Source organism: Artemia sp. Qi Xiang Cuo, chromosome 5, assembly GCF_049724085.1.
Source record: "Artemia sp. Qi Xiang Cuo chromosome 5, ASM4972408v1, whole genome shotgun sequence".
Lineage (NCBI taxonomy): Eukaryota > Metazoa > Arthropoda > Branchiopoda > Anostraca > Artemiidae > Artemia > Artemia sp. Qi Xiang Cuo.
Window position 1 is genome coordinate 37,844,132 of NC_142798.1, and position 25,025 is coordinate 37,869,156.

Sequence of the window (25,025 nt, forward strand, 5' to 3'; positions counted from 1 at the left end):
ACTAGCCCCCCCCCACGCCCATCATTCCGCCCAACACATCAAAACAAAATTTTAAGATAGCCATTTTTTTCAGCGTAGTTGATTTCCAGATACAAAACATGTTTTTGAGGAGGACACCCCCCCCCAGCCCTCAGGGCAAGGGTTTTATGTTATGCCCTGGGGGCATATAAGGTTTTTCAAGAAGGCGTTGTCATAGAAACTTCAAAAAAGCTCTTTCGATTGGAAATTGAAAGGGCTAGTGCCCTTTTTAATAGTCGAAAGTGATTGGAGGGAAACTAGCCCCCCTCCCCACGCCCATCATTCCCCCAAACACATCCAATAAAAATTTTGAGATAGCCATTTTGTTCAGCGTAGTTGATTTCCTGATAGAAAATATATTTTTGAAGAGGACACTCTCCCACAACCCTCAGGGCGAGGAATATAAGTTATGCCCTGGGGGAATATAAGGTTTTTATTGAAATCTTTGTCGTAGAAACTTGAAAAAGGGCTCATTCGATTCAAAATTCAAAGGGCTAGTACCTTTTTTAATAGTCGAACGTGATTGGAGGGCAACTAATCCCCCCTTTACGACCATCATTTCCCCAAACACATTTGATTAAAGTCTTTAAATAGTCAATTTGTTTAACATAGTTGAAAACTTCAGAGCTTTGGTCCTTCAGGATAACAACCCCCACACCCCCCAGGGCAAGGCTTTTAAGTAATGCCCTATGGCATATAAAGTTTTTATTGAAAGCTTTGTCGTTGAAACTTCAAGAGGGCTCATTCAATTGGAAATTGAAAGGGCTAGTACCTTTTTTAATAGTTGAAAGTGATTGGATAGCGACTAACGCCCCTTTCACGCCCACCATTTTCCCAAACACATCGAATCAAAATTTTGAGATATCCATTTTGTTCAACGTAGTTGAAAGTTCTTGTAATTAGGTCTTTTAGGATGATAACCCCCCTCAGAGCCCTCAGTGCAAGGGTTGTAAGTTATGCCCGGGGGGTGTGTAAAGTTTTTATTAAAAGTGTTGTCGTAGAAACTTAAAAAGGGCTCAATCAATTGGAAATTGAAAGGGATAGTGCCTTTTTTAATAGTTGAAAGCTATTGGAGAGCGACTAACGCCCCTTTCATGCCCACCATTTACCCAAACACCTCGAATTAAAATTTTGAGATATCCGTTTTGTTCAACGTAGTTGAAAGTTCTGGAAATTAGGTATGTTAGAATGATAAGAGCCCTCAGTGCAAGGGTTGTAAGTTATGCCCTGGGGCATATAAAGTTTTTATTGAAAGCGCTGTCGTAGAAACTTCAAAAGGGCTAATTCAATTGGAAATTAAAAGAGCTAGTGCCTTTTTAAATAGTTCAAAGTGATTGGACAGCGACTAACGTGCCTCTCAAGCCCCCCATTTTCCAAAACACTTCCAATCAAAATTTTGAGATATCCATTTTGTTCAACGTAGTTGAACGTTCTGGAAATTAGGTCTTTTAGGATGATAACCCCCCTCAGAGCCCTCAGTGCAAGGGTTGTAAGTTATGCCCTGGGGCATATAAGGTTTAAATAGAAAGTTGTTGTATAAATCATAGGCAGGACGATCGCGCTGCCTAAGTTAAGAACGGGGACACTCGAGAACGAGACAAGAAACGGGGACTAAGTAAAGAGGAGGATACTCCCCCACAACCCTCAGAGCAAGGGTTTTTAAGTTATGCCCTGGGAGCATATAAGAACGATGGTGGTACAAAGTATTGTTTATAAATTTTTTCCTTTAGAGCAGGGCACTTCGTATCGAAGAAGTTGTCGTAGAAACTTCGAAAAGGGCTCATTCAATTGGAAATTGGAGTGGCTTGTGTCCTTTTTAATAGTCGAAAGTGATTGGAAGGCAACTAACACCCCTTCCACGCCCACCATTTCCCGCAACACATCCAATCAAAATTTTGGGATAGCCATTTTGTTCAGCGTAGTTGAAAGTTCTGGTAATTAGGTCTTTTAGGATGATAACCCCCCTCAGAGCCCTCAGTGCAAGGGTTGTAAGTTATGCCCGGGGGGTATATAAAGTTTTTATTAAAAGCGTTGTCGTAGAAACTTGTAAAGGGCTTATTCAATTGGAAATTGAAAGGGCTAGTGCCTTTTTTAATAGTTGAAAGCTATTGGATAGCGACTAACGCCCCTTTCATGCCCACCATTTTCCCAAACACATCGAATTAAAATTTTGAAATATCTGTTTTGTTCAACGTAGTTGAAAGTTCTGGAAATTAGGTATTTTAGGATGATAACCCCCTCAGAGCCCTCACTGCAAGAGTTGTAAGTTATGCCCTGGGGCATAAAGTTTTTATTGAAAGCTTTGTCGAAGAAACTTCAAAAGGTATCATTCAAGTGGAAACTGAAAGTGATAGTGCCTTTTTTTAATAGTTGAAAGTGATTGGATAGCCACTAACGCCCCTCTCAAGCCCATCATTTTTAAAAACACATCCACTCAAAATTTTGAGATATCCCTTTTTTTCAACGTCGTTGAAAGTTCTGGAAATTAGGTCTCTTAGGATGATAACCCCCCTCAGAGCCTTCAGTGCAAGGGTTGTAAGTTATGCCCTGGGGACATATAAGGTTTAAATAGAAAGTTGTTGTATAGATCATAGGTAGCAAGATCGCGCTGCCTAAGTTAAGAACGGGGACACTCGAGAACGAGACAAGAAACGGGGACTAAGTAAAGAGGAGGACACTTCCCCACAACCCTCAGGGCAAGGGTTTTGAAGTTTTGCCCTGGGAGCATATAAGAACGATGGTGGTACAATGTATTATTTATTTATTTTTTCCTTTAGAGCAGGGCACTTCGTATCGAAGAAGTTGTCGTAGAAACTTTGAAAAGGGCTAATTCAATTGCAAATTTGAGTGGTTAGTGCCCTTTTTAATAGTCAAAAGTGATTGGAAGGCAACTAACACCCCTTCCACGACCACCTTTTCCCGAAACACATCCAATCAAAATTTTGAGATAGCTATTTTGTTCAGCGTAGTTGATTTCCAGGTAGAAATTATGTTTCTGAGGACAGTCCCCCACAGCCACTAGGGTAAGGGTTGTAAGCTATGCCCTGGGGGCATATAAGGTTTTTTTTATAGAATGCGTTGTCGGGGAAACTTTTAAAAAGGGTCATTCGATTGGAAATTCAAAGTGATAATGCCCTTTTTAATAGTCGAAAATGATTAGAGGGCAACTAACCCGCCTCTCACGCCCACCTTTTCCCCAAACACATCTAATCAAAACTTTGTGATAGCCATTTTATTCACCGTACTTTTAAGTTCTGGAAATTAGGTATTTGATGATGACAACCCCCCCCCCCCCACAGCCCTCAGGGCAAGGTTTGTAAATTATGCCCAGGGAGCATAGAAGGTTTTTATATGACACGTGGTCGTAAAAATTTCAAAAAGGACTCATTCAATTGATAATTGAAATGGCTAATGCCCCTATTAATAATTGAAATGTACTGGAAATCATGTAACACCCTTTCCATGCGCAACATATCCCTAGAGACATCCAATCAGAATTTTGAGATAACCGTTACATTCCACGCAGTTCAAAGTTCAGGAAATTATACCTTTGAGCAGGAAACTCCCCCCACAGTCTTCAGGGCAAGTGTTGTAAGTTATGCCCTGGGGGCATATAAGAACGATGTTGGTACAATTTATTATTTATTAATTTTTTCCTTTAGAGCAGGGCACTTCGTATCGAAGAAGTTGTAGAAACTTCGAAAAGCGCTCATTCAATTGGAAATTGGAGTGGCTTGTGCCCTTTTTAATAGTCGAAAGTGACTAGAAGGCAACTAACACCCCTTCGACGCCCACCTTTTCCTGAAACACATCCAATCAAAATTTTGAGATAGTTATTTTGTTCTGCGTAGTTGATTTCCAGATAGAAATTATGTTTTTGAGGACAGTCCCCCACAGCCACTAGGGCAAGGGTTGTAAGTTATGCCTTGGGGGCACATAAGGTTTTTATAGAAGCTCTTGCCGTAGGAACTTTTAAAAAGGCTCAGTATTTTCGAAATTCAATGGGATTGTGGCCTCTTAAGTAGTCGTAACTTATTAGAGGGCAACTAACCGCCTCTCACGCCCAACTTTTCCCAAAACACATCTAATCAAACTAGTGAGATAACCATTTTACTCACCGTACTTTTAAGTTCTGGAAATTAGGTCTTTGAGGATGACAGCCCCCCCACAGCCCTCAGGGCAAGGGTTGTAAATTATGCCCAGGGGGCATATAAGATTTTTATATAACGCGTTGTCGTAGAAACTTCAAAAAGGGCTCATTTAATTCGAAATTGGAATGACCAATGCACTTTTAATAGTTAAACGTGATTGGAAAGTAGCTAACGTCATTTTCAAGCCCACTAATTCTTCAAACACATCCAATAAAGATTTGAAAGTATCCATTTTGCACCACGCAGTTCAAAGTTCAGGAAATTATACCTTTGAGCAGGAAAATCTCCCCGCAGTCTTCAGGGCAAGGGTTATAAGTTATGCCCTGGGGCATATAAAGTTTTTATTGAAATCGTTGTCGTAGAAACTTGAAAAAGGGCTAATTCGATTGGAAATTCAAAGGGCTAGTGCCCTTTTTAATAGTCGAAAGTGATTTGAAGGCAACTAACCCCCCTCTCACGCCCATCTTTTCTCCAAACACATCCAATCAATATTTTAGATAGCAATTTTGTTCAACGTAGTTGAAAGTTTTCGAAATTAGATCTTTAAGGATGACAACCCCTCCACAGCCCCCGTGGTAAGGGTAGTAGGTTATGTCCTGGGGGCATTTAAGGTTTTTATTTAAAGCGTAGAAATTTCAAAAGGGCTCATTCAATTGGAAATTAAAAGGGACAGTGCCTTTTTTAATAGTTGAAAGTGATCGGATAGTAACTAACGCCCCTCTCATACACACTTTGTCCAGACAGGATTCACCCCGAAATTTTGAAGCAGCAAGGATGTGCAACAGAATCGCAACTTCTTGAACTTAGATCGGGTAGAGCGATTACCCCCTCAAATCTCTTAGTATCCGGATGTTAAGCTATAACCTCGGTGCATAAAAGGTTTATGTAAAGATTTGTTGTAGAAATTTCAAAAAGGACTCATTTGATTGGAAATTGAAAGGGCTAGTACCTTTTTTAATAGTTGAAAGTGATTGGAGAGCGACTAAGGCCCCTCTCACACCCACCATTTTCACACATCCAATCAAAATTTTGAAATATACATTTTGTTCAACGTAGTTGAAAGTTCTGGAAATTTGGTCTATTAGGATGATAACCCCTACAGAGCCCTCAGTGCAAGGGTTTTAAGTTTTGCTCTAGGGGCATATAAAGTTTATATAGAAAGTTGATGTAGAAATTCAAAAAGGGCTTATTTGATTGGAAATTGGAATAGCCCTTTTTGATAGTCGAAAGTGAGTGGAGAATAATTAACCCCCCTCTTATGCCCACCATTTCCGCAAAAACATTCAATCAAAGTTTAGAGATAGCCATTTTGTTCACCATAGTTGAAAGATCTGGAAATTATGTATTTAAGGATGACAAACCCCCTAGAGCCCCAAGGGTAAAGGTTGTAAGTTCTGCCCTGGGGACATATAAGGTTTTTATAGATAGAGTTGTCGCAAAACTTCAAAAGAGGCTCATTCAATTTGAAGTTGAAAGAGCTAGTAGCCTTTGTGATATTCAGAAGTTGTTGGAGGTTATCTAACCACTCTTTAATGCCCAACCTTACACTAAAAACATCAAATCAGAAATTTAAGATAGTACTTTCATTCAACTTAGTAGAAAGTTCTGGAAATTGGGTCTTTGAGAATGACACCCTCCCCAGCAATCAGAGCAAGGGTTGTAAGTTATGCCCTGGGGGCATACACGATTTTTACTGAAACTTTTGTCGTAGAAACTTTAAAAGGGTTCATTTGATAGGAAATTGAAAGGGCTGGTGTCATTTTTAATAGTTGATAGTGATTGGAGAGTGACTACCGTCCCTTTCACGCCCACCTTTTCCCCAAACACACCCAATCAAAATTTTGAGATAGCCATGTTGTTTAACATAGTTGAAAGTTCTGGAAATTCGGTCGTAGAGGATGACAACCACCCTAACAGACCTTAGGGTAAGAGTTGTAATTTATGCCCTAGGGGCATATAAGGTGTTTATAGAAAGCGTTGTCGTTTCTAAAAGGGCTCATACGATTGGAAATCCAAAGGCCTAGTGCCATTTTTAATAGTCTGAAGTGATTTGAGGGCTTGAAATTTTTATAGTAAAGATCGATGTGGGTATAATGTAATATTTTTTGTTGTTGTTGTTCAGACCGGGCACTTCGTATCGAAGGAGTTGTCGTGGAAACTTCAAAAAGGGCTCATTCGATTGAAAATAGAAAGGGCTGATGCGCTTTTTAATAGTCAAAAGTGATTTGAGGGCAACTAATCCCCCTTCCACTCCCACCCTCCCACGCCAACCCTTCCGTTTCTGCTCTTAAAATTTAACCAAATCAAAATAGCTTAAGTGTATCCAAGCTGTCAAAGAAAAACAGATTTTTTTGCAAATGGTATCAAGTTTTTAATTTCAGGTCAACTAGAGGAGGTATGAAACTAAATTAAACAGTAATATTTGTGTCTAGATTTTGAAAAGGTTGCTTGTTCATAAATTGCGGAAAATTTTCCTCCAGCATACAAATAGAAGGCCAAACTATAAAGTTAGATTTAAACTAATTTTTTATTTTTCTCTGAAAACACTATGTCAATATAAAACGACCAGAAAGTAATTAAAAACAACTTTTTCCACCAAATAAGTTTTTCAAAGAAAAGTAAAGAACTTCATTGAATAAAAAATGAGTAGAAATAAAATCAAATAATCTACCAAGCGTGAAACTACTACAAATCAGCATCGATAAATAAATGAAACCCAAAACGAACAGAAATTACAATAATTAACCGCGTCAAACTCAAAACGAGCAGAAATTAACATAAGTTGGGCGCAAAACCCCAATGCCTTCCCAAGGCCAGAACAAAATTTGCACTTTACTGAAAAAATACTATAATTAGTTTTTGACTGTGGGACGTGATCGATCCTTTATGTATGATCTGTTCTCGGTCTGATCTGATCTGTTATAGGTTTGATCTGATCTATTCTCGGTCTGATCTGATCTCTTCTTTGCTTGATGTGAAATTTTAAACAGGAAAAAGCCTATGGCTTTTTCTTAATCGGAATAGTAAGAGACTACCGGGCTACAACCTACGATATGACGTCATTGATCAATCTTTAACATGAAATATGCAGTTTTTCGTAAAAAATTGATTCTATTTTAAAATTTTCTTTTTAATTACAAAAGGTTTTTAACCCCATTAATTTCCTTTAAAATGAGCCATTGAAAAACTCTCTACGAGCCATATTTTCTGAGGCACAAAGTAGACCCATGGGCCCTTTGACAATCCCGCCCTTTCCCCACAAACTTTTCAGCGAATTATTGCACCTTTTTTGTGGGGTGCAATCTCGTCAACACTCTCGGGAGGGGGCGCAAAGTTGGAACCACTTTTTTAAGTCAAGTGAAAATGACCAAGTAAAAATAGAAAACAAGCCATATACTACCATAAAGGCAATGGTATAATAAAGAAAACTGATCTGTTTCTCTGGATGCTTGAATTATGTGTGCCTATCTTAGTCTTGACGAGATTTTTGAAGCCACTAAATTTTAGCTTGGGGGGGGGGACAAACCCGTCCAATAGCAAATCACGCCCCTGCTTGTTGTGCACGTGATCATGCACGGATTTTAATCCGTATCGATGGATCTATTTTTTTTAGCAGAACGGTAGGGATGCTGCTCCTTTTTTAGTAAAGATTTCAATTCATGTGACGGGAGTATAAAGTTGTTTTCACGATTGATTTTGATCTGGATGATTTGATAAAATACGGTGTAGTTTCGCTTCAACACCCCCACTCTATCGGGTCAATTCCTAGAGTGGCAAGGGTGTTGCATCATGTCTAAGTAAAAACGTAAATGATTTTCGACCTGATGATTTCAGGCGCAAAATGGGCGTTTCCACCATCAAATAAAAATAAAACAAATACTATATGCTATATTACGAAATTAATTAACGTAGCCTTGACTTGTACCTGCTGCGATCTTAGAAATAAAATACGGATTGCGTTAGATTTTATTTTTTGGTAAAAACTATACTATATCCCGAACTTTTTACCAAAAAATAAAACCTAACGCAATCCGTATTTTATTTCTAAGATTGCAGCAGGTACAAGCCAAGACTACGTTAATTCATTTCGTAATATGACATATATTATTGGTTTTATTTCTATTTGATGGTGAAAACGCCCATTTTGCGCCTGAAATCATCAGGTCAAAAATCATTCAACTAAGTCTTGCAATTTAATAACAAAATAATGCGATATTATATTCTAAATCTTGTCAAATGTTTCCAAATCTTGTGTGGTATAATCGAAATCTTGTCTGAAATTATCAAACCCCTTACATTGCAGTATTAATGTCTTACATGACTTTACCAAATTTTGCTAGGTATTACAAAATCTTGTCTTTGCATTATCAAAGTCTTGCAAGATATTCTGAGTATCCTCTCTAGTATTACCTAACTTTTGCAAGTTACTAACCAAATTATACATGGTATTATCAGAACATTCTCAAGTGTTTCCAAATCTTGTTTGGTACAATTGAAATCTTGTCTGAAATTATCAAATGCATTACATTTTAGTACAGGATATTACCAAATCTTGCTAGGTATTTCAAAATCTTGTCTTTCATTATCAAAGTCTTGCAAGATATTATGAGTACATTCTGTGATGTTACATAAGTCTTGCAAGTTATTAACAAAATCATGCATGGTATTATCAAAATCTTGCCTAGTACTGTCAAATTTTGTGTGGTATAATCAAAATCTTTTCTGAAATTATCAAATATCTTATATTGCATTATTAATGCCTTACATGATATTAACAAATCTTGCTAGGTATTACAAAATCTTGGCTTGCATTATCAAAGTCTTGAAAGAAATTATGAGTTTCCTCTCTGCTATTACCTAAGTCATACGGTATATTTACAGAATCTTGCATGATATTATCAAAATCTTGCCTAGTGTTTCCAAATCATGTGTGATATAATCAAAATCTTGTCTGAAATTATCAAGCACCTTGCATTGTAGTATTAAATGTCTTACATGATATTACCAAGTCCTGCTAGGTATTACAAGATCTTGTCTTGCATTATCAAAATCTTGCAGGATATTATGAGTATGCTCTCTGGTATTACCTAAGTCTTGAAAGTTATTAACAAAATCATGCATGGTATTATCAAAATCTTGTCAAGTGTCTTTAAGTTTTAAATTTAAAAATATAGATGACCACACGTTTTCACTACCTCAAGTGCTACCATCTTTTTGGCTCTAGTTATAGATGGCAGCACTCCCGCTCAGACACACAGGCATTGTGAGACAGAGATAAGCAAAGAGTTAGGCTCATTTAGGTTCAATTAGTGTGGCGCGCCGCGCTAAATGAGTCTAAATGGACCTAACTTTTAGCTTGTCTCTGTCTCACTCTGCCTGTGTGTCTGAGCAGGTTGTATTTTTTCCATATTTTTTTACTTCTGAATGTAGTTTTCAACTTTGTCTTTTTGCGTTCTTTGCAGTTTATGTAAACTGCAAAATATATATGGTATCCGAGCAATAATTTGAATCTTTTAATTCAAATTAAAAAAATACCTTACAATTTTAAAATTAGTTTTATTTTTGGTTAGGTTCTAACTGACCGACGCGAGATTTAATGTGTATTACCATAAAACAATCATTTTTTTTATCTATTTTTGTTTTCAGTTCGGGATCGCTAAAGTTGTTATGTAAACTGCAAACATATTTATGATATCTGAGCAATAATTTTAATCTTTTAATTCAAAATTAAAAAATACCAGAAAATTTAAAAATTAGTTTTAATTTTTATTAGGTTTTTGGCACTTGATACGAGTTTTAAGTAATGTTTATTTCCATAAGTGAAATGAAAGACTGTGAGAAAAGTCTTCGACGTTACGTGTTGGAGAAAAATCGTTGGAAAAGGATTTCGGACAATTTCGGAAAAAATAGTTCTATAGCTTTGAAAACACACAACCTTGCAAAAAAGTGTTCTCAAAAGGAAAATGACTAAGATTTCAGTGAAAAAGCACATGAAAGGAGCTATTGGCAAGAAAAGTTATAAAACTAAACGTTTTTTCATGTGCAAAAGTGAATTAATCAAAGAAAAATGAAAGAAAGAAAAGAAGCTCTAAAGGAAATCAGGGAGGTATCCAAAGACACATTGATAAAGACGGAAATAACACAGATTGTAACGACGAGAATTGAAAAGAGGCAAGACATGGAAATTGAAGAAAGAACAAAAGTGGATTTATCAACCTTAGAACGAGAATCAAACAGCTCGTGGTAACGAACTGTATAGTAAGAGCGACTCGTCTCAATAGTAACACAAACTCTAAAAAACGGAATTTTGTATACCAATAGATACATCAAAAGAATCGGATTTTTATGCTGATTTTAAATTTATAAATTTTGTCAAGTTTAACGTTACCCTTCAAAAGTTACAAGCCTGAGAAAATTTGCTTTATTTTGGGGAAAAGGTTGACGAGATTTTTGAAGCCGCTAAATTTCAGCTAAGGGGGGGGGGGACAAACCCACCCAATAGCTTGTTGTGCTTGTTGTGCACGAGATCATGCACGGATTTTAATCCGTATCGATGGATCTATTTTGTTTAGCAGAACGGTAGGCATGCTGCTCCTTTTTTTAAGTAAAGATTTCAATTCATGTGACGGGAGTATAAAGTTGTTTTCACGATGGATTTTAATCTGGATGATTAGATAAAATACGGTGTAGTTTCGCTTCAACACCCCCACTCTATCGGGTCAACTTTTAAGTGGAGTGGCAAGGGTGTTGCATCATGTCTAAGTAAAAACGTAAATGATTTTCGACATGATGATTTCAGGCGAAAAATGGGCGTTCTCAACATCATTTAAAAATAAAACAAATTAATTAATTAACGTATCCTTGGCTTGTACCTGCTGCAATCTTAGAAATAAAATACGGATTGCATTAGGTTTTATTTTTACAGAAGGTACAAGCCAAGGCTACGTTAATTCATTTCGTAATATGACATATATTATTTGTTTTATTTCTATTTGATGGTGAAAACGCCCCTTTTGCGCCTGAAATCATCAGGTCGAAAATCATTCAACTAAGTCTTGCAATATGTTAACAAAACAGTGCGATGGTATATTCTAAATCTTGTCAAATGTTTCCAAATCCTGTGTGGTATAATCGAAATCTTGTATAAAATTATCAAACCCGTTACATTGCAGTATTAATGTCTTACATGACTTTACCAAATCTTGCTAGGTATTACAAAATCTTGTCTTTGTATTATAAAATTCTTGCAAGATATTCTGAGTATCAGACACACAGGCATTGTGAGACAGAGATAAGCAAAGAGTTAAGCTCTTTTAGGTTCAATTAGTGTGGCGCGCCGCGCTAAATGAGTCTAAATGGACCTAACTTTTAGCTTGTCTCTGTCTCACTCTGCCTGTGTGTCTGAGCAGGTTGTATTTTTTCCATATTTTTGGACTTCTGAATGTAATTTTCAACTTTGTCTTTTTGCGTTCTTTGCAGTTTATGTAAACTGCAAAATATATATCGTATCCGAGCAATAATTTGAATCTTTTAATTCAAATTAGAAAAATACCTTACAATTTTAAAATTAGTTTTATTTTTGGTTAGGTTCTAACTGACCGACGCGAGATTTAATGTGTATTACCATAAAACAATCATTTTTTTTATCTATTTTTGTTTTCAGTTCGGGATCGCTAAAGTTATTATGTAAACTGCAAAAATATTTTTGATATCTGAGCAATAATTTTAATATTTTAATTCAAAATAAAAAAAATACCAGAAAATTTCAAAATTAGTTTTAATTTTTATTAGATTTTGGCACTTGATACGAGCCTTAAGTAATGTTTATTTCCATAAGTGAAATGAAAGACCGTGAGAAAAGTCTTCGACGTTACGTTTTGGAGAAAAATCGTTGGAAAAGGATTTCGGACAATTTCGAAAAAAATAGTTCTATAGCCTTGAAAACACACAACCTTGCAAAAAAAAGTGTTCTCAGAAGGAAAATGACAAAGATTTCAGAGAAAAAGCACATGAAAGGAGATAGTGGCAAAAAAAATTATAAAACGAAACTTTTTTTCATGTGCAAAAGTGAATTAATGAAATAAAAATGAAACAAAAAAAAGAAACTCTAAAGGAAAACAGGGAAGTACGCAAAGATACATTGATAAAGACAGAAACGACACAGATTGTAACGACTAGAACTGAAAAGAGGCAAGACCTGAAACTTGAAGATGGAAAAAAGTGGATTTATCAACCTTAGAACGAGAATCAAACAGCTCGTGGTAACGAACTGTATAGTAAGAGTGACTCGTCTCAATAGTAACACAAACTCTAAAAAACGGAATTTTGTATACCAATAGATACATCAAAAGAATCGTATTTTTATGCTGATTTTAAATTTATAAACTTTGTCAAGTTTAACGTTACCCTTCAAAAGTTACAAGCCTGAGAAAATTTGCTTTATTTTGGGGAAAAGATTGACGAGATTTTTGAAGCCGCTAAGTTTCAGCTTGGAAGGAGGGGGGGTGATAAACCCGTCCAATAGCAAATCACGCCCCTGCTTGTTGTGCACCCGATCATGCGCGGATTTTAATCCGTATCGATGGATCTATTTTGTTTAGCAGAACGGTAGGCATGCTGCTCCTTTTTTTTAGTAAAGACTTCAATTCATGTGACGGGAGTATAAAGTTGTTTTCACGATGGATTTTAATCTGAATGATTAGATAAAATACGGTGTAGTTTCGCTTCAACACCCCCACTCTATCGGGTCAACTTTTAAGTGGAGTGGCTAGGGTGTTGCATCATCTCTAAGTAAAAACGTAAATGATTTTCGACCTGATGATTTCAGGCGCAAAATGGGCGTTTTCACCATCAAATAAAAATAACGGATTGCGTTAGGTTTTATTTGTACAGAAGGTACAAGCCAAGGCTGCGTTAATTCATTTCGTAATATGACATATTATTTGTTTTATTTCTACTTGATGGTGAAAGCGCCCATTTTGCGCCTGAAATCATCAGGTCGAAAATCATTCAACTAAGCCTTGCAATTTGTTAACAAAATAATGCGATGGTATATTGTAAATCTTGTCAAATGTTTCCAAATCCTGTGTGGTATAATCGAAATCTTGTATGAAATTATCAAACCCCTTACATTGCAGTATTAATGTCTTACGTGACTTTACCCAATCTTGCTAGGTATTACAAAATCTTGTCTATGTATTATAAAACTCTTGCAAGATATTCTGAGTATCCTCTATGGTATTACCTATCTCTTGCAAGTTTTTAACAAAATTATGCATGGTATTATCAAAACATTGTCAAGTGTTTCCAAATCTTGTTTGGTGCAATCGAAATCTTGTCTGAAATTATCAAATGCATTACATTTTAGTACAGGATATTACAAAATCTTGATAGATATTTCAAAATCTTGTCTTTTATTATCAAAGTCTTGCAAGATATTATGAGCACCTTCTCTGATATTAACTAAGTCTTGCAAGTTATTAACAAAATCATGCATGGTCTTATCAAAATCTTGCCTAGTACTTCCAAATCTTGTTTGGTATAATCAATATCTTGTCTGAAATTATCAAACACCTTACATTACATGTATTACATGATATTACCAAATCTTGCTAGGTATTACAAAATCTTGTCTTGCATTATCAAAGTCTTGAAAGATATTATGAGTTTTCTCTGTGCTATTACCTAAGTCATACGGTATATTTACAAAATCTTGCATGATATTATCAAAATCTTGCCTAGTGTTTCCAAATCATGTGTGATATAATCAAAATCTTGTCTGAAATTATCAAGCACCTTGCATTGTAGTATTAAATGTCTTACATGATATTACCAAGTCCTGCTAGGTATTACAAGATCTTGTCTTGCATTATCAAAATCTTGCAGGATATTATGAGTATCCTCTCTGGTATTACCTACGTCTTGAAAGTTATTAACAAAATCATGCATGGTATTATCAAAATCTTGTCAAGTGTCTTTAAGTTTTACATTTAAAAATATAGATGACCACACGTTTTCACTGCCTCAAGTGCTACCATCTTTTTAGCTCTAGTTATAGATGGCAGCACTCCCGCTCAGACACACAGGCATTTTGAGACAGAGATAAGCAAATAGTTAGGCTAATTTAGGTTCAATTAGTGTGGCGCACCACGCTAAATGAGTCTAAATGGACCTAACTTTTAGCTTGTCTCTGTCTCACTCTGCCTGTGTGTCTGAGCAGGTCAGGTTGTATTTTTTACACCTTTTTGGACTTCTGAATGTAATTTTTAACTTTGTCTTTTTGCGTTCTTTGCAGTTTATGTAAACTGTAAAATATATATCGTGTATTACCGATATATATTTTTATCTATTCATTTTTTATATATTTTTTTTTCAGTTCGGAATCGCTAAAGTTATTATGTACACTGCAAAAATATTTACGATATCTGAGCAATAATTTTAATCCTCTAGTTCAAAATAAAAAAATATGCCAGAAAATTTCAAAATTAGTTTTAATTTTTATTAGGTTTTTGGTAGTTGATACGAGTCTTAAGTAATGTTAATTTCCATAAGTGAAATGAAAGACCGTGAGAAAAGTCTTCGATGTTACGTGTTGGAGAAAAATCGTTGGAAAAGGATCTCGGACAATTTCGGGAAAAATAGTTCTATACCCTTTAAAACACACAACCTTGCAAAAAAGTGTTCTCAGAAGGAAAATGACAAAGATTTCAGAGAAAAAGCACATGAAAGGAGCTAGTGGCAAAAAAAATTATAAAACGAAAAGTTTTTTCTTGTGCAAAAGTGAATTAATCAAAGGAAAATGAAAGAAAGAAAAGAAGCTCTAAAGGAAATCAGGGAGGTATCCAAAGACACATTGATAAAGAGGGAAATAACACAGATTGTAACGACGAGAATTGAAAAGAGGCAAGACCTGAAACTTGAAGATGGAAAAAAGTGGATTTATCAACCTTAGAACGAGAATCAAACAGCTCGTGGTAACGAACTGTATAGTAAGAGTGACTCGTCTCAATAGTAACACAAACTCTAAAAAACGGAATTTAGTATACCAATAGATACATCAAAAGAATCGTATTTTTATGCTGATTTTAAATTTATAAATTTTGTCAAGTTTAACGTTACCCTTCAAAAGTTACAAGCCTGAGAAAATTTGCTTTATTTTGGGGAAAATGTGGAAACATCCCCTAAAAGTCATAGAATCTTAATGATAATCACACCATAAGATTGGGCGTATCAGAGAACCTTACTGCAGAGATTTCAAGCTCCTATCTGCAAAAATGTGGAATTTGGTATTTTTTGCCAGAAGAAATTTCACGGATGCGTATTTATTTATTTTGTTTTTTCACCAGGGGTGATCTCATCGACCCAGTGGTCCTAGAATGCCGCAAGAGGGCTTGTTCGAACGGAAATTTCTATATTAGAATCCATATCAAAACTTCTTTTATTAGACAACATGTCACTTCAAACTCAACTCTATTATTGATGAACAACATACTGGTCAAACGAAACTCAGTTATGTCATATGCAATTATCAATAATCAATAATAGGCTCGATACCATTAGTGTTCAAAAAGATCTCTACCAATTGTATATTCATAACAAAACTTCGTAATCCATATCAAAACTTTGTGTATTAGACAACATATCACTTTAAGCTCAATTCTATTATTGAACAACGTACTTGAACCGGGGCGAGCATTCTCTTATATCAAAATATTTGCTTGAGATAATACCATAGGGCTTCTTTGAAATCATGGCCTTCTTTCAGAAAAAAAATTATTTCCAAGAAATCTTTATCGCACCGGAAGTTGATATAAGAATATATGGGCACCGCATAAACTGCAACAATAATTTGGATGGTGTTTCTCTTATAACACCTGCTGGCTGTCATAGGAATGTTGGGTACTGGCCTCTCGGACTACATACAGGGATCCAGGGGGTATTGGCCGCTTAAAGTGCATACAATAATCTGGATGGTGTTTCTCTTATAACACCTGCTGGCTGTCATAGGAATGTTGGGTACTGGCCTCTCGGACTACATACAGGGATCCAGGGGGTATTGGCCGCTTAAAGTGCATACAATAATCTGGATGTTCTTTCTCTTATAACACCTGCTGGCTGTCATAGGAATGTTGGGCACCCTTTAAAATAGGGCACCGTTTAAAAGTACGGATAGGGCTGTCATGTGAGTGCCTAATGCAATACTACTCACGTTGGCCTAGCAAAGTAATTCTAGTTTAGCGTTAGGTTGAAGGACGGAAATCGATTACAAGATTTACCAATGCTCATTAGTTTTGAAATTTGAATTACGATGTTTAAATATTCGAAAGTTTATCAATGACATTTCGCTTACATTGCTGTCATGTTTCATTCGATATTGGGTCGTAGTATAAAGTTTAGGCCTGCTAGATAGGTTAGGAAAATCACAGGTAAGAAATAATTATAGTAATTTCAAATAAAAGGAATGACCAAAGACTAAAAAGAGTAAAATAAAATATTTAAAAAAACTATATCCAACTGTACAAAAATAGAAAAAAACATTTTATTTTCTTGTTGTCGGAAAAAAATTAAGTTTAAAAATGAAAGCATGGGACGGTCCTGATATAAGATATCTTTTGGCCAGTTAGGAAATGTCATGACCACCCCATTCTTTTGTTTTTAGTCCAAAAATATGTCAATTTTCCTTGCAGTAAGAACACAATTTTTTTTAGTATATTTAGCTAAATTTAGTATATTTAGCTTTAGTTTTTTTTTTGATTAAACAACTGATTTGACTGAAACTGCAACTCAAACAGAATTGTCAATCGATAAAGTAACTGAATTCTGTGTTTTTTTTTTACGAATGTAAAGGGTACGTAGAGAGTACGCAAGAAAAGCTCCGCAGTTTTTTAGCGCTATATGTCATTCTTCGTTTTCTGAGTAGCGTACTTATTTTAGGGACTTCCAGTGAATGTATTTCAAGCTGAAATTAACGAAGAAGTCTTATCAGAGAATTTAACAGAACCATCAGAAATAGCAAAGTTTCTTGCTGTAGCTAAGGCCAAACATGCTTTTGAAAAATATTGTGGTTTAAATAATGCCATTCCAGATTTACTAATTGCATCAGACACGGTAGTCGACCTTGATGGATATCCAATAGGTAAACCAAAAAACAAAGAAGGAGCGATAGAAGCCCTTACAAGGTTAGTTACCATACTGGTTTTTTTTTTATCAAAATTCAGTGTTAGTTAATTTGTAAGTAAGAACATCTCCCCATTACATGGGTATAACGTCAAAGCATCCTGCCAAATGAACCTTGAGGAGAAAAGAATTTATTGGTATTGCTAAGACGTGTTTAAAATAGACCCTGTAATAAGTGGAATTGCGTTTTTTGAGCGGAAATAAGACTCACCTTGTTGCCTAACACTGAAATTTTTTTTCACAGGTATTTCTGAAATTTTGATAATGTTGTTTACTCAAATGCCCTTCATTGACTTGCTTCATCAGGAGTATTTAAACCGCTCCTGTAAGTTTTATTGTGGTTTTCTGGTGCTAAAGTCTCGTGTAAAATGCTCTTTAATAAAGGAGCTCTTTATAAGCTATTTATAAAGGAGCTTGTCAAGGAGCTGTTTTGTCCTTTAGTGTATTTTAATTCGTATTCGCATCGTGCATGCAACCTCTACCAGTTTTATTGTTTTGTTGTGCAGTGAACTTGTCACACATTGCATGTGGAGATAACGTTTTTCTACTAAGCCATGGTGGTAGAAGCCTAGTTGGGAATTTTCCTATTCTTAAGTTGCATCGAGTTTCCGCTGTTTCTTTCAGACTGTGCACTTTTTATATTTTGATAGTTGTTATCAAGTAGCTGCTTTAGATCTCAACAATTTGTCTATTTCTTGATCGTATTGAGTGGATTGGCTGGAAAGAGTCTGAGGTTTATTCCTATGTAGTAGAAATGTGAGAGGTTTTTCTATTACGGTTTAATGCAAACACTCTTGTTCAAAATGGTCCCAAGTCAAGTTTATTTTTTTCTTTCGAGGGTTTGTCATATTTTCTATTAGTTTCTTATTTTTTTTTTCAAGCCTGACCTTAGTTGTCAGAGATCCATCTTTCAAGTGGTTTTATTAGTCGACCAAAAGATTGTTATATTAGACTTTTCTACATGAAAATCTGTTTTTTAAATACCACGTAGATATGATAAATATTTGATAAAACACGTATTTGACAGAAACGAAGGTTTATAGTAATTTCGGTATTTTGAGGGAACTTAAACTTATTTTCTTTGGTTCAGTGAACTTTTTGTGGAAGATAACTATGTAATTACTTTGTTTGTGTTGTTGTTTTTTTTTTTTGTAAAACAAATTGAATTGAAAAAAAAAATAAATAAACGAGAATGTTCAGCTGAAGGGTGAAGGTTAATGCGCTTATCTAAGAGAATCTTCCATACTGATTTAATATTTCAAATATTGTGAGTAACGAGGCCAGTCTCTCTTCTTGATGTCAAACAAAGCTTAGTCGTTGATCAAATTTGCAGTGTTTTTGCCTGAATGTCGACCAATTCCAGTTGCAATGGATTTCACGAATTTTTACTCCGATAATTGAACGGTGGCATCAATAACAGACTCGCTGTGAAAATTCCTCCTACTGATTACTATGTACTGATGGGACAAAAACTTATTTTTCTTCCAACGATTTGTCTAGTCTAGGTTTTTGATTTTCAAAGGTATGGGAGGTATTGATGATTTTATCCACGTCAAAATCCCAAACCCAACCATCATCGCTATCATTTTCAATTTGTTTGGTTCGTTTTACCTCGGCTTGTCTTTCGTCATTATAAAATACATATCGCGGAACCTTTGTATTTTTTTAACACAGGTATGGTAGGTATTGACGACCTTATCCCTGTCAAAATCCCATCATCAATATCATTTTCAATTTTAAAATGTTTTAATTCTCGTTGTCCAGGTTGGCCTTCCTTTTTAATTTTAACTTGCTCACATGTTTGGTATCGCCAGTTTTATAAACGTGTGTATCTTTGTTCTTCATTTTGATTTTTGACTTGTTCACATACTCGGTGTCGCATGCCTTCTAACCGCGTGTGTCTTTGCTCTTCATTTTCATTTTTGACACGCCGCCGCTGTGTGTGTCTTTGCTCTTCATTTTCATTTTTGACTCGCTCACATGCTAGGTGTCGCATGTCTTCTAACCGCATGTGTCTTTGCTCTTCACTTTTATATTTGACACGCTTTAATTGTCGTTTTCATATAATCTTCTAACCGCCCGTGTCTTTGCTATTCATTTTAATTTTGACACGTTTTTGGATTTTGATTACTTCAGACAATTTAGCAATGGCCTTTGTCTTAGCTGCCCGTATTGGTGTCGTCGCAATAGATCGTTCGGATATTTGATTCTTATATCTTATCACGTTTGATAGTTCAGGTGTTGGTTCCAAAGAATCATCATTTATAGTAACTGCAACTGCAAATTTTTGTTTTTGGGCCTTCCAACAGACATTATATTATTATGATGGCCTAAGAAATGCTTATACGATGTACTAAGATAGTACATGACGTCATTTACAAAACCAAAATTAAGGTTAATAACGAATTTTCTCATACTTCTGACCTATCTAGATCGTTTTTTTTTATGCGAGAATATACCAAGATACCAATTTTCCCAAAAAAATATGGAGCCGTTTTCGAGAAAAAATACATACATACATATACAATTATTGCTCGTTTATAAAGGTTAATTAAAAGAAATTTAAATTTATTCCACAAAATGAGTTTAAAAAAAAAGTAAGGAACTCAATAAAACCAAAAATGAACAGAAATAAAACCAAATAATCTACCAAGCATACAACTACCACATAAATATCAACAAATAAATGAAACCAAAAACAAACAGAAATTAAAATAAATAGCCGAGTCAAACTCAAAACAAGCAGTAATTAATATGAACAGGGTTCTAAACCCCTATATTTTCTAAAAGCCAGAATATAATTTGTACTTTACTGAAAAGAATTCAAATGAATTTACTGAAAACAATGTGCATTGTCAGTTTAATATACATATGCTGATATTTATTCCTTAAAATCTTAATTAATGTTCAATTTCTTAAAATTATAAAAATGAAAATATTTAAAGAATTTTTTCAGCAAAGTGGAAAGTATAGTCTGGCTTTTAGAAAGCATAGGGTTTTAAAACCCTACTAACATTAAGTTCTACTCATTTTGAGTTTGACTCTGTTATTTATTTTAATTTCTGTTTGTTTGGGTTTCATTTATTTGTTTTGGTTCTATTTTTGTTCATTTTTGGTTTAATGGAGTTCTGTACTTTTTTTGAAAAACTTATTTTGTGGAAAAAGTTTTTTTAATTAATTTCTGTTTGTTTTATATTGACATAGTCTCTTTCAGGGAAAAAGACTGAGTCTTTTTTTGGTCGCTTTTGACTGTTAATAAGAGCACTAGCCCTCTCTATTACCAATTGAATGAGCCCTTTTGAATTTTTTACGACAACGCTTTCTATAAAAACCTTTGCCCTGGGGACTGTGAAGGGTTTGTCATCCTCAAAGACATAATTTCTGGAGCTTTCAACTACGTTGAATAAAATGGCTATCTCAAAATTATGATTGAATGTGTTCGGGGAAATGGTGGGCGTGAGAGGGGGGTTAGTTGCCCTCCAATCACTGTCGACTATTATTAAAAAAGGGTACTAGCCCTTTCAATTTTCAAAAAGGGCTCATCGAATTAGCCCTTTTTGAAGTTTCTACGACAACACTTTCTATAAATGCCTTATATGCCCCCAGGGCATAATTCACATCCCTTGCCCCGAGGGTTGCGGGGGGATTGCCATCCTCAAAGACCTAATTTCTGAAACTTTAAACTACGTTGAAAAAAATGGCTATCTCAAATTTCTGATTGGATGTGTTTGGGGAAATGGTGGGCGTGAGAGCGGGGCTGGTTGGCCTCCAATGACTTTCGACTATTAAAAAGGCATAAGGCCCTTCATTTTCGACTATTAAAGGCCCTTTCATTCTCCAACCGAAAGAGCCCCTTTTGAAGTTTCTACAACATAGCTTTAAGAAAATAACTTATATATGCCCCAAGGGCATAGCTTACAACCCTTCCCCGGAGGGCTGGGGGGGGGGGGGTTGTCATCCTCAAAGACCTAATTTTCAGAACGATCAACTACGTTGAAAAAAAATGGCTACATCAAAATTTTGATTGGATGTGTTTGGGGAAATGGCGGGCGTGAGGGGGGGGGGGAGTTAGTTGCCCTCCAATCACGCTCTACTATTAAAAGCGGCAGTAGCCCTTTCAATTTCCAATCGAATAAGCTATTTTTGAAGTTTTTACGACAACCCTTTATAAAAAAAACCTTATTCTATTTATCTCGTTATATTAAACCTATACCCCAGGGCATAACTTTCATACCCTGAGGGTGGGGGGGGGGGGGGTTGTCCTCCTTGAAGATCCACTTTCCAGAACTTTCAACTACGTCGAACAAAATGGCTGTCTCAAAATTTTGATTGGATGTGTTTGGGGATATGGTGGGCGTGAGAGGAGTGTTAGTTGCCCTTCAATCACTTTCGACTTTTAAAAAGGGCTTTCAACACTAGCCCTTTCAATTTCGCTTTCTATAAAAACCTTATATGTCCCCAGGGCATAACTTACAACCCTTGCCCTGAGGGTTGTGGGGGGGGGCATCCTCAAAGACCTAATTTTCAGAACTTTAAGCTACATTGAACAAAATGTCTATCTCTAAATTTTGATTGGATGTGTTTGGGGAAATTGTGAGCGTGAGAGGGGGTTAATTGCCCTCCAATCACTTTTGAGTATTAAAAAGGGCACTAGCACTTTCAATTTCCAATCGAATGAGCCCTTTTTAGGAGTTTCTAGAACAATACTTTCTGTAAAAACCTTATATGCCCCAGGGCACAACGTCCAACCCTTGCCCTGAGGGCTTTGGCGGGTTGTCATCTTCAAAGACCTAATTTCCAAAACTTTAAATTACGTTGAACAAAATGGCTATCTCCAAATTTTGATTGGATGTGTTTGGGGAAATGGTGGGCGTGAGAGGGGGGCTAGTTGCGCTCCAATCACTTTCAACTTTTAAGAAGGGCACGAGCCAAAGACCTAATTGTCATCCTCAAAGACCTAATTTCCAGAACTTTCAACTACGTTGAACAAAATTTCTGTTTCAAAATTTTGATGTCTGGGGATATGGTGGGCGTGAGAGGGAAATTAGGTCTTTGAGGATGGCACCCCCCCCCCAACGTCCTCAGGGTAAGGGTTGTAAGTTATGCCTTGGGGGCGCATAAGGCTTTTATAGATAGCGTTATCATAGAAACTTCAAAAAGGGCTCATTCGATTGGAAATTGAAAGGGCTAGTGCCCTTTTTAATAGTTGAAAGTGATTGGAGGGCAACTTACCCCCGTCTCATGCCCACCATTTCCCCAAATACATCCAATCAAAATTTTAAGATAGGCATTTTGTTCAACGTAGTCAGAAGTTTTGGAAATTAGTTCCTTAAGGATGACAACTCCCCCATAGCCCTCAGGGCAAGGGTTGTAAGTTATGCCCTGGGGGCATATAAGGTTTTTATAGAAAGCGTTGTCGTAGAAACTTCAAAAAGGGTACATTCGATTGGAAACTGAAAGGGATAGTGGCCTTTTTAATAGTAGAAAGTGATTCGAGAGCAGCTAACTCAAGCCCACTCATTTCCCCAAACACATCCGATCAAAATTTTGAGATAGCCATTTTGTTCAACGTATCTGAAAGTTCTGGAAATTATGTCTTTGAGGATAGTAAACCCCCCAAACCCCTCAGGGCAAGGGTTGTGAGTTATGGCCTGGAGGCATATAAGGTTTTTATAGATAGCGGTGGCGTAGAAACTTCAAAAAGGGCTCATTCAATTGGAAATTGAAAGGGCTACTGCCCCTTTTAATAGTCGAAAGTTATTGGAGGGCAACTAACCCCCCTCTCACGCCCACGATAACTTAAAAGTTCAAAATAGGGATAAAATCCTTTTTAATAGACAGTGTATAGAAACTCACAAAAATTCCAGATACTTCCGTCACACATATAGTGACGGTCATCAATACCAAAACAAAACTAAAAAAATTTAAAATAAACGTTTATTTATGAAATCAACTGAAACTAAACATTTTTGATATATTTAACTATCTCCGAAGCAAAGATGGAAGCTTGCTTCTTTGATATATTTGGAAACAACTTATTAGTATTAAGTTATATGAAATTCGGACAGAGATCAAGTATATTAGGTAAATTTAACTTTATTCTGGAGTATCTTAATAGATGTTTGTAGATAGATTATAGCCCAAATTCACTTATATCCCAATTCAAAGCAATATTCCTAAATAAGGTTTTTCTTTATTTCAAGAGTTTCACGAAAATTTTGCTTTAAACCCCGATCCCTAGAAATCAAAGAGACAGTCTCGAACAAAATAAACTGGTCTGGAAAATTGAAAATATGTTCTGAAAGGGCTGAAGTAAAATCTTCAGACTTAGAATCTTGCTTTCAATCAATCAATCAATCAATTATTTTATTAATACTAAACTGTATTACAAACGTAAAGAAAAATTATTTGGCCCAAGAAGCTTGGCTTGTTGTGGGCCTTACAACACAATAATAAAGTACTAAAACAACCGTAAATATTACTCTAAATCAAACAATATATATTAAATAAAGATTAAAGAGAATAAAAACTACAATAAATTAAAAAAAAAAAATATAATAATAACGATATATAAGGGAAAAACACAAAAAGGAGAAACACTAGGAAAAGAGAAAACAGGGAAAATAAACGAAGGAGAGAGAAATTACTAAACTGGAAATACACGACGAATAACTGCCTTTGCAGACAGAAATAACGGGACATCCGGTGAGATTGAATTCCATAATTGAATTGATTTATAAACAGGAGACCTCTGGGCTGCTGTAGATGAACGTTTGGGCAAAATAAATCTACGAGAAGAACTACGTAAAAAGTAGAGTACCTACCTGAGCCTGTCCGTGAAAAAAATTGCTGTAGAAGCGGTGGAAGTGTACCTAGAAAAGCAGAATGCCCTAAATAAAGATTACTTTTACTCCCAATGCGATCCAGTGGAGCTATTCCAGTATCATTATAAAGATCAGAGGAAGGGTAGAGCCGAGGGAGAAGAAAAGTAGCCTTCACTGCCCTATTTTGGGCTCTTTGAAGTGAGCAGAGAAGAGATTTATTAGTATTATCCCAGACAGAGCAGCACTAAGAAAGGTAAGGAAATATAAAAGCATAATAAAGAGAAAGCATAACATCTGGGGGAAGAAATGAGTTAACCCGGTGCAACATTGAAGACTGGCGGAAGATGAGGGATTGGGTGTGAGTTATATGAGGCTTAAAAGAGAGAAAACAGTCAAGATACATACCAAGAAATTTCACCATAGCAGCTTGCGGTATAACATCATTCCCATAAGTCAGGATGATTGGCTCCCTTACATCTCTCATACGATAAGGGGTCCTGAAGTATACAATGGCACTTTTTTGGCTGTTGAGAGTCATACCATTTGACCAGCACCAATTTTTTACTTTATCAAGAAGACCTTGAGCTAGGGAATTGGCAGATGGTAAGTCTACTGCAGCAATGAAAAAGTTACTGTCATCAGCAAAAAGAATAGGGTGCACAAGGGGATGAAGACCATCAACGAGATCATTAATGTAAATTAAAATCAAAAGTGGTCCAAGCACAGAGCCCTGTGGGACACCCTTCAATACAGGCAAAGTAGTGGAAGAATTACCATTAACTGAAAGATACTGAGATCTTCCCGACAATTAAGACCTTAACAATTCTAATGGGACTCCATGTACTCCAAATGAAGA

At 35.9% G+C, this 25,025-nt stretch overlaps 1 protein-coding gene across 2 annotated transcripts in view; it reads left to right on the forward strand.

Annotated features, from left to right (window-relative positions):
* Positions 1-25,025, forward strand: part of LOC148952111 (uncharacterized) — a 78,687-nt gene that overhangs the window by 23,274 nt on the left and 30,388 nt on the right. For both annotated transcript variants that reach the window (XM_089089555.1, XM_089089554.1), the window contains exon 3: positions 17,103-17,347. In XM_089089555.1, coding sequence (XP_088945681.1) covers positions 17,103-17,347 — 245 coding nt within the window. The remainder of the gene's footprint in view (positions 1-17,102; positions 17,348-25,025) is intronic.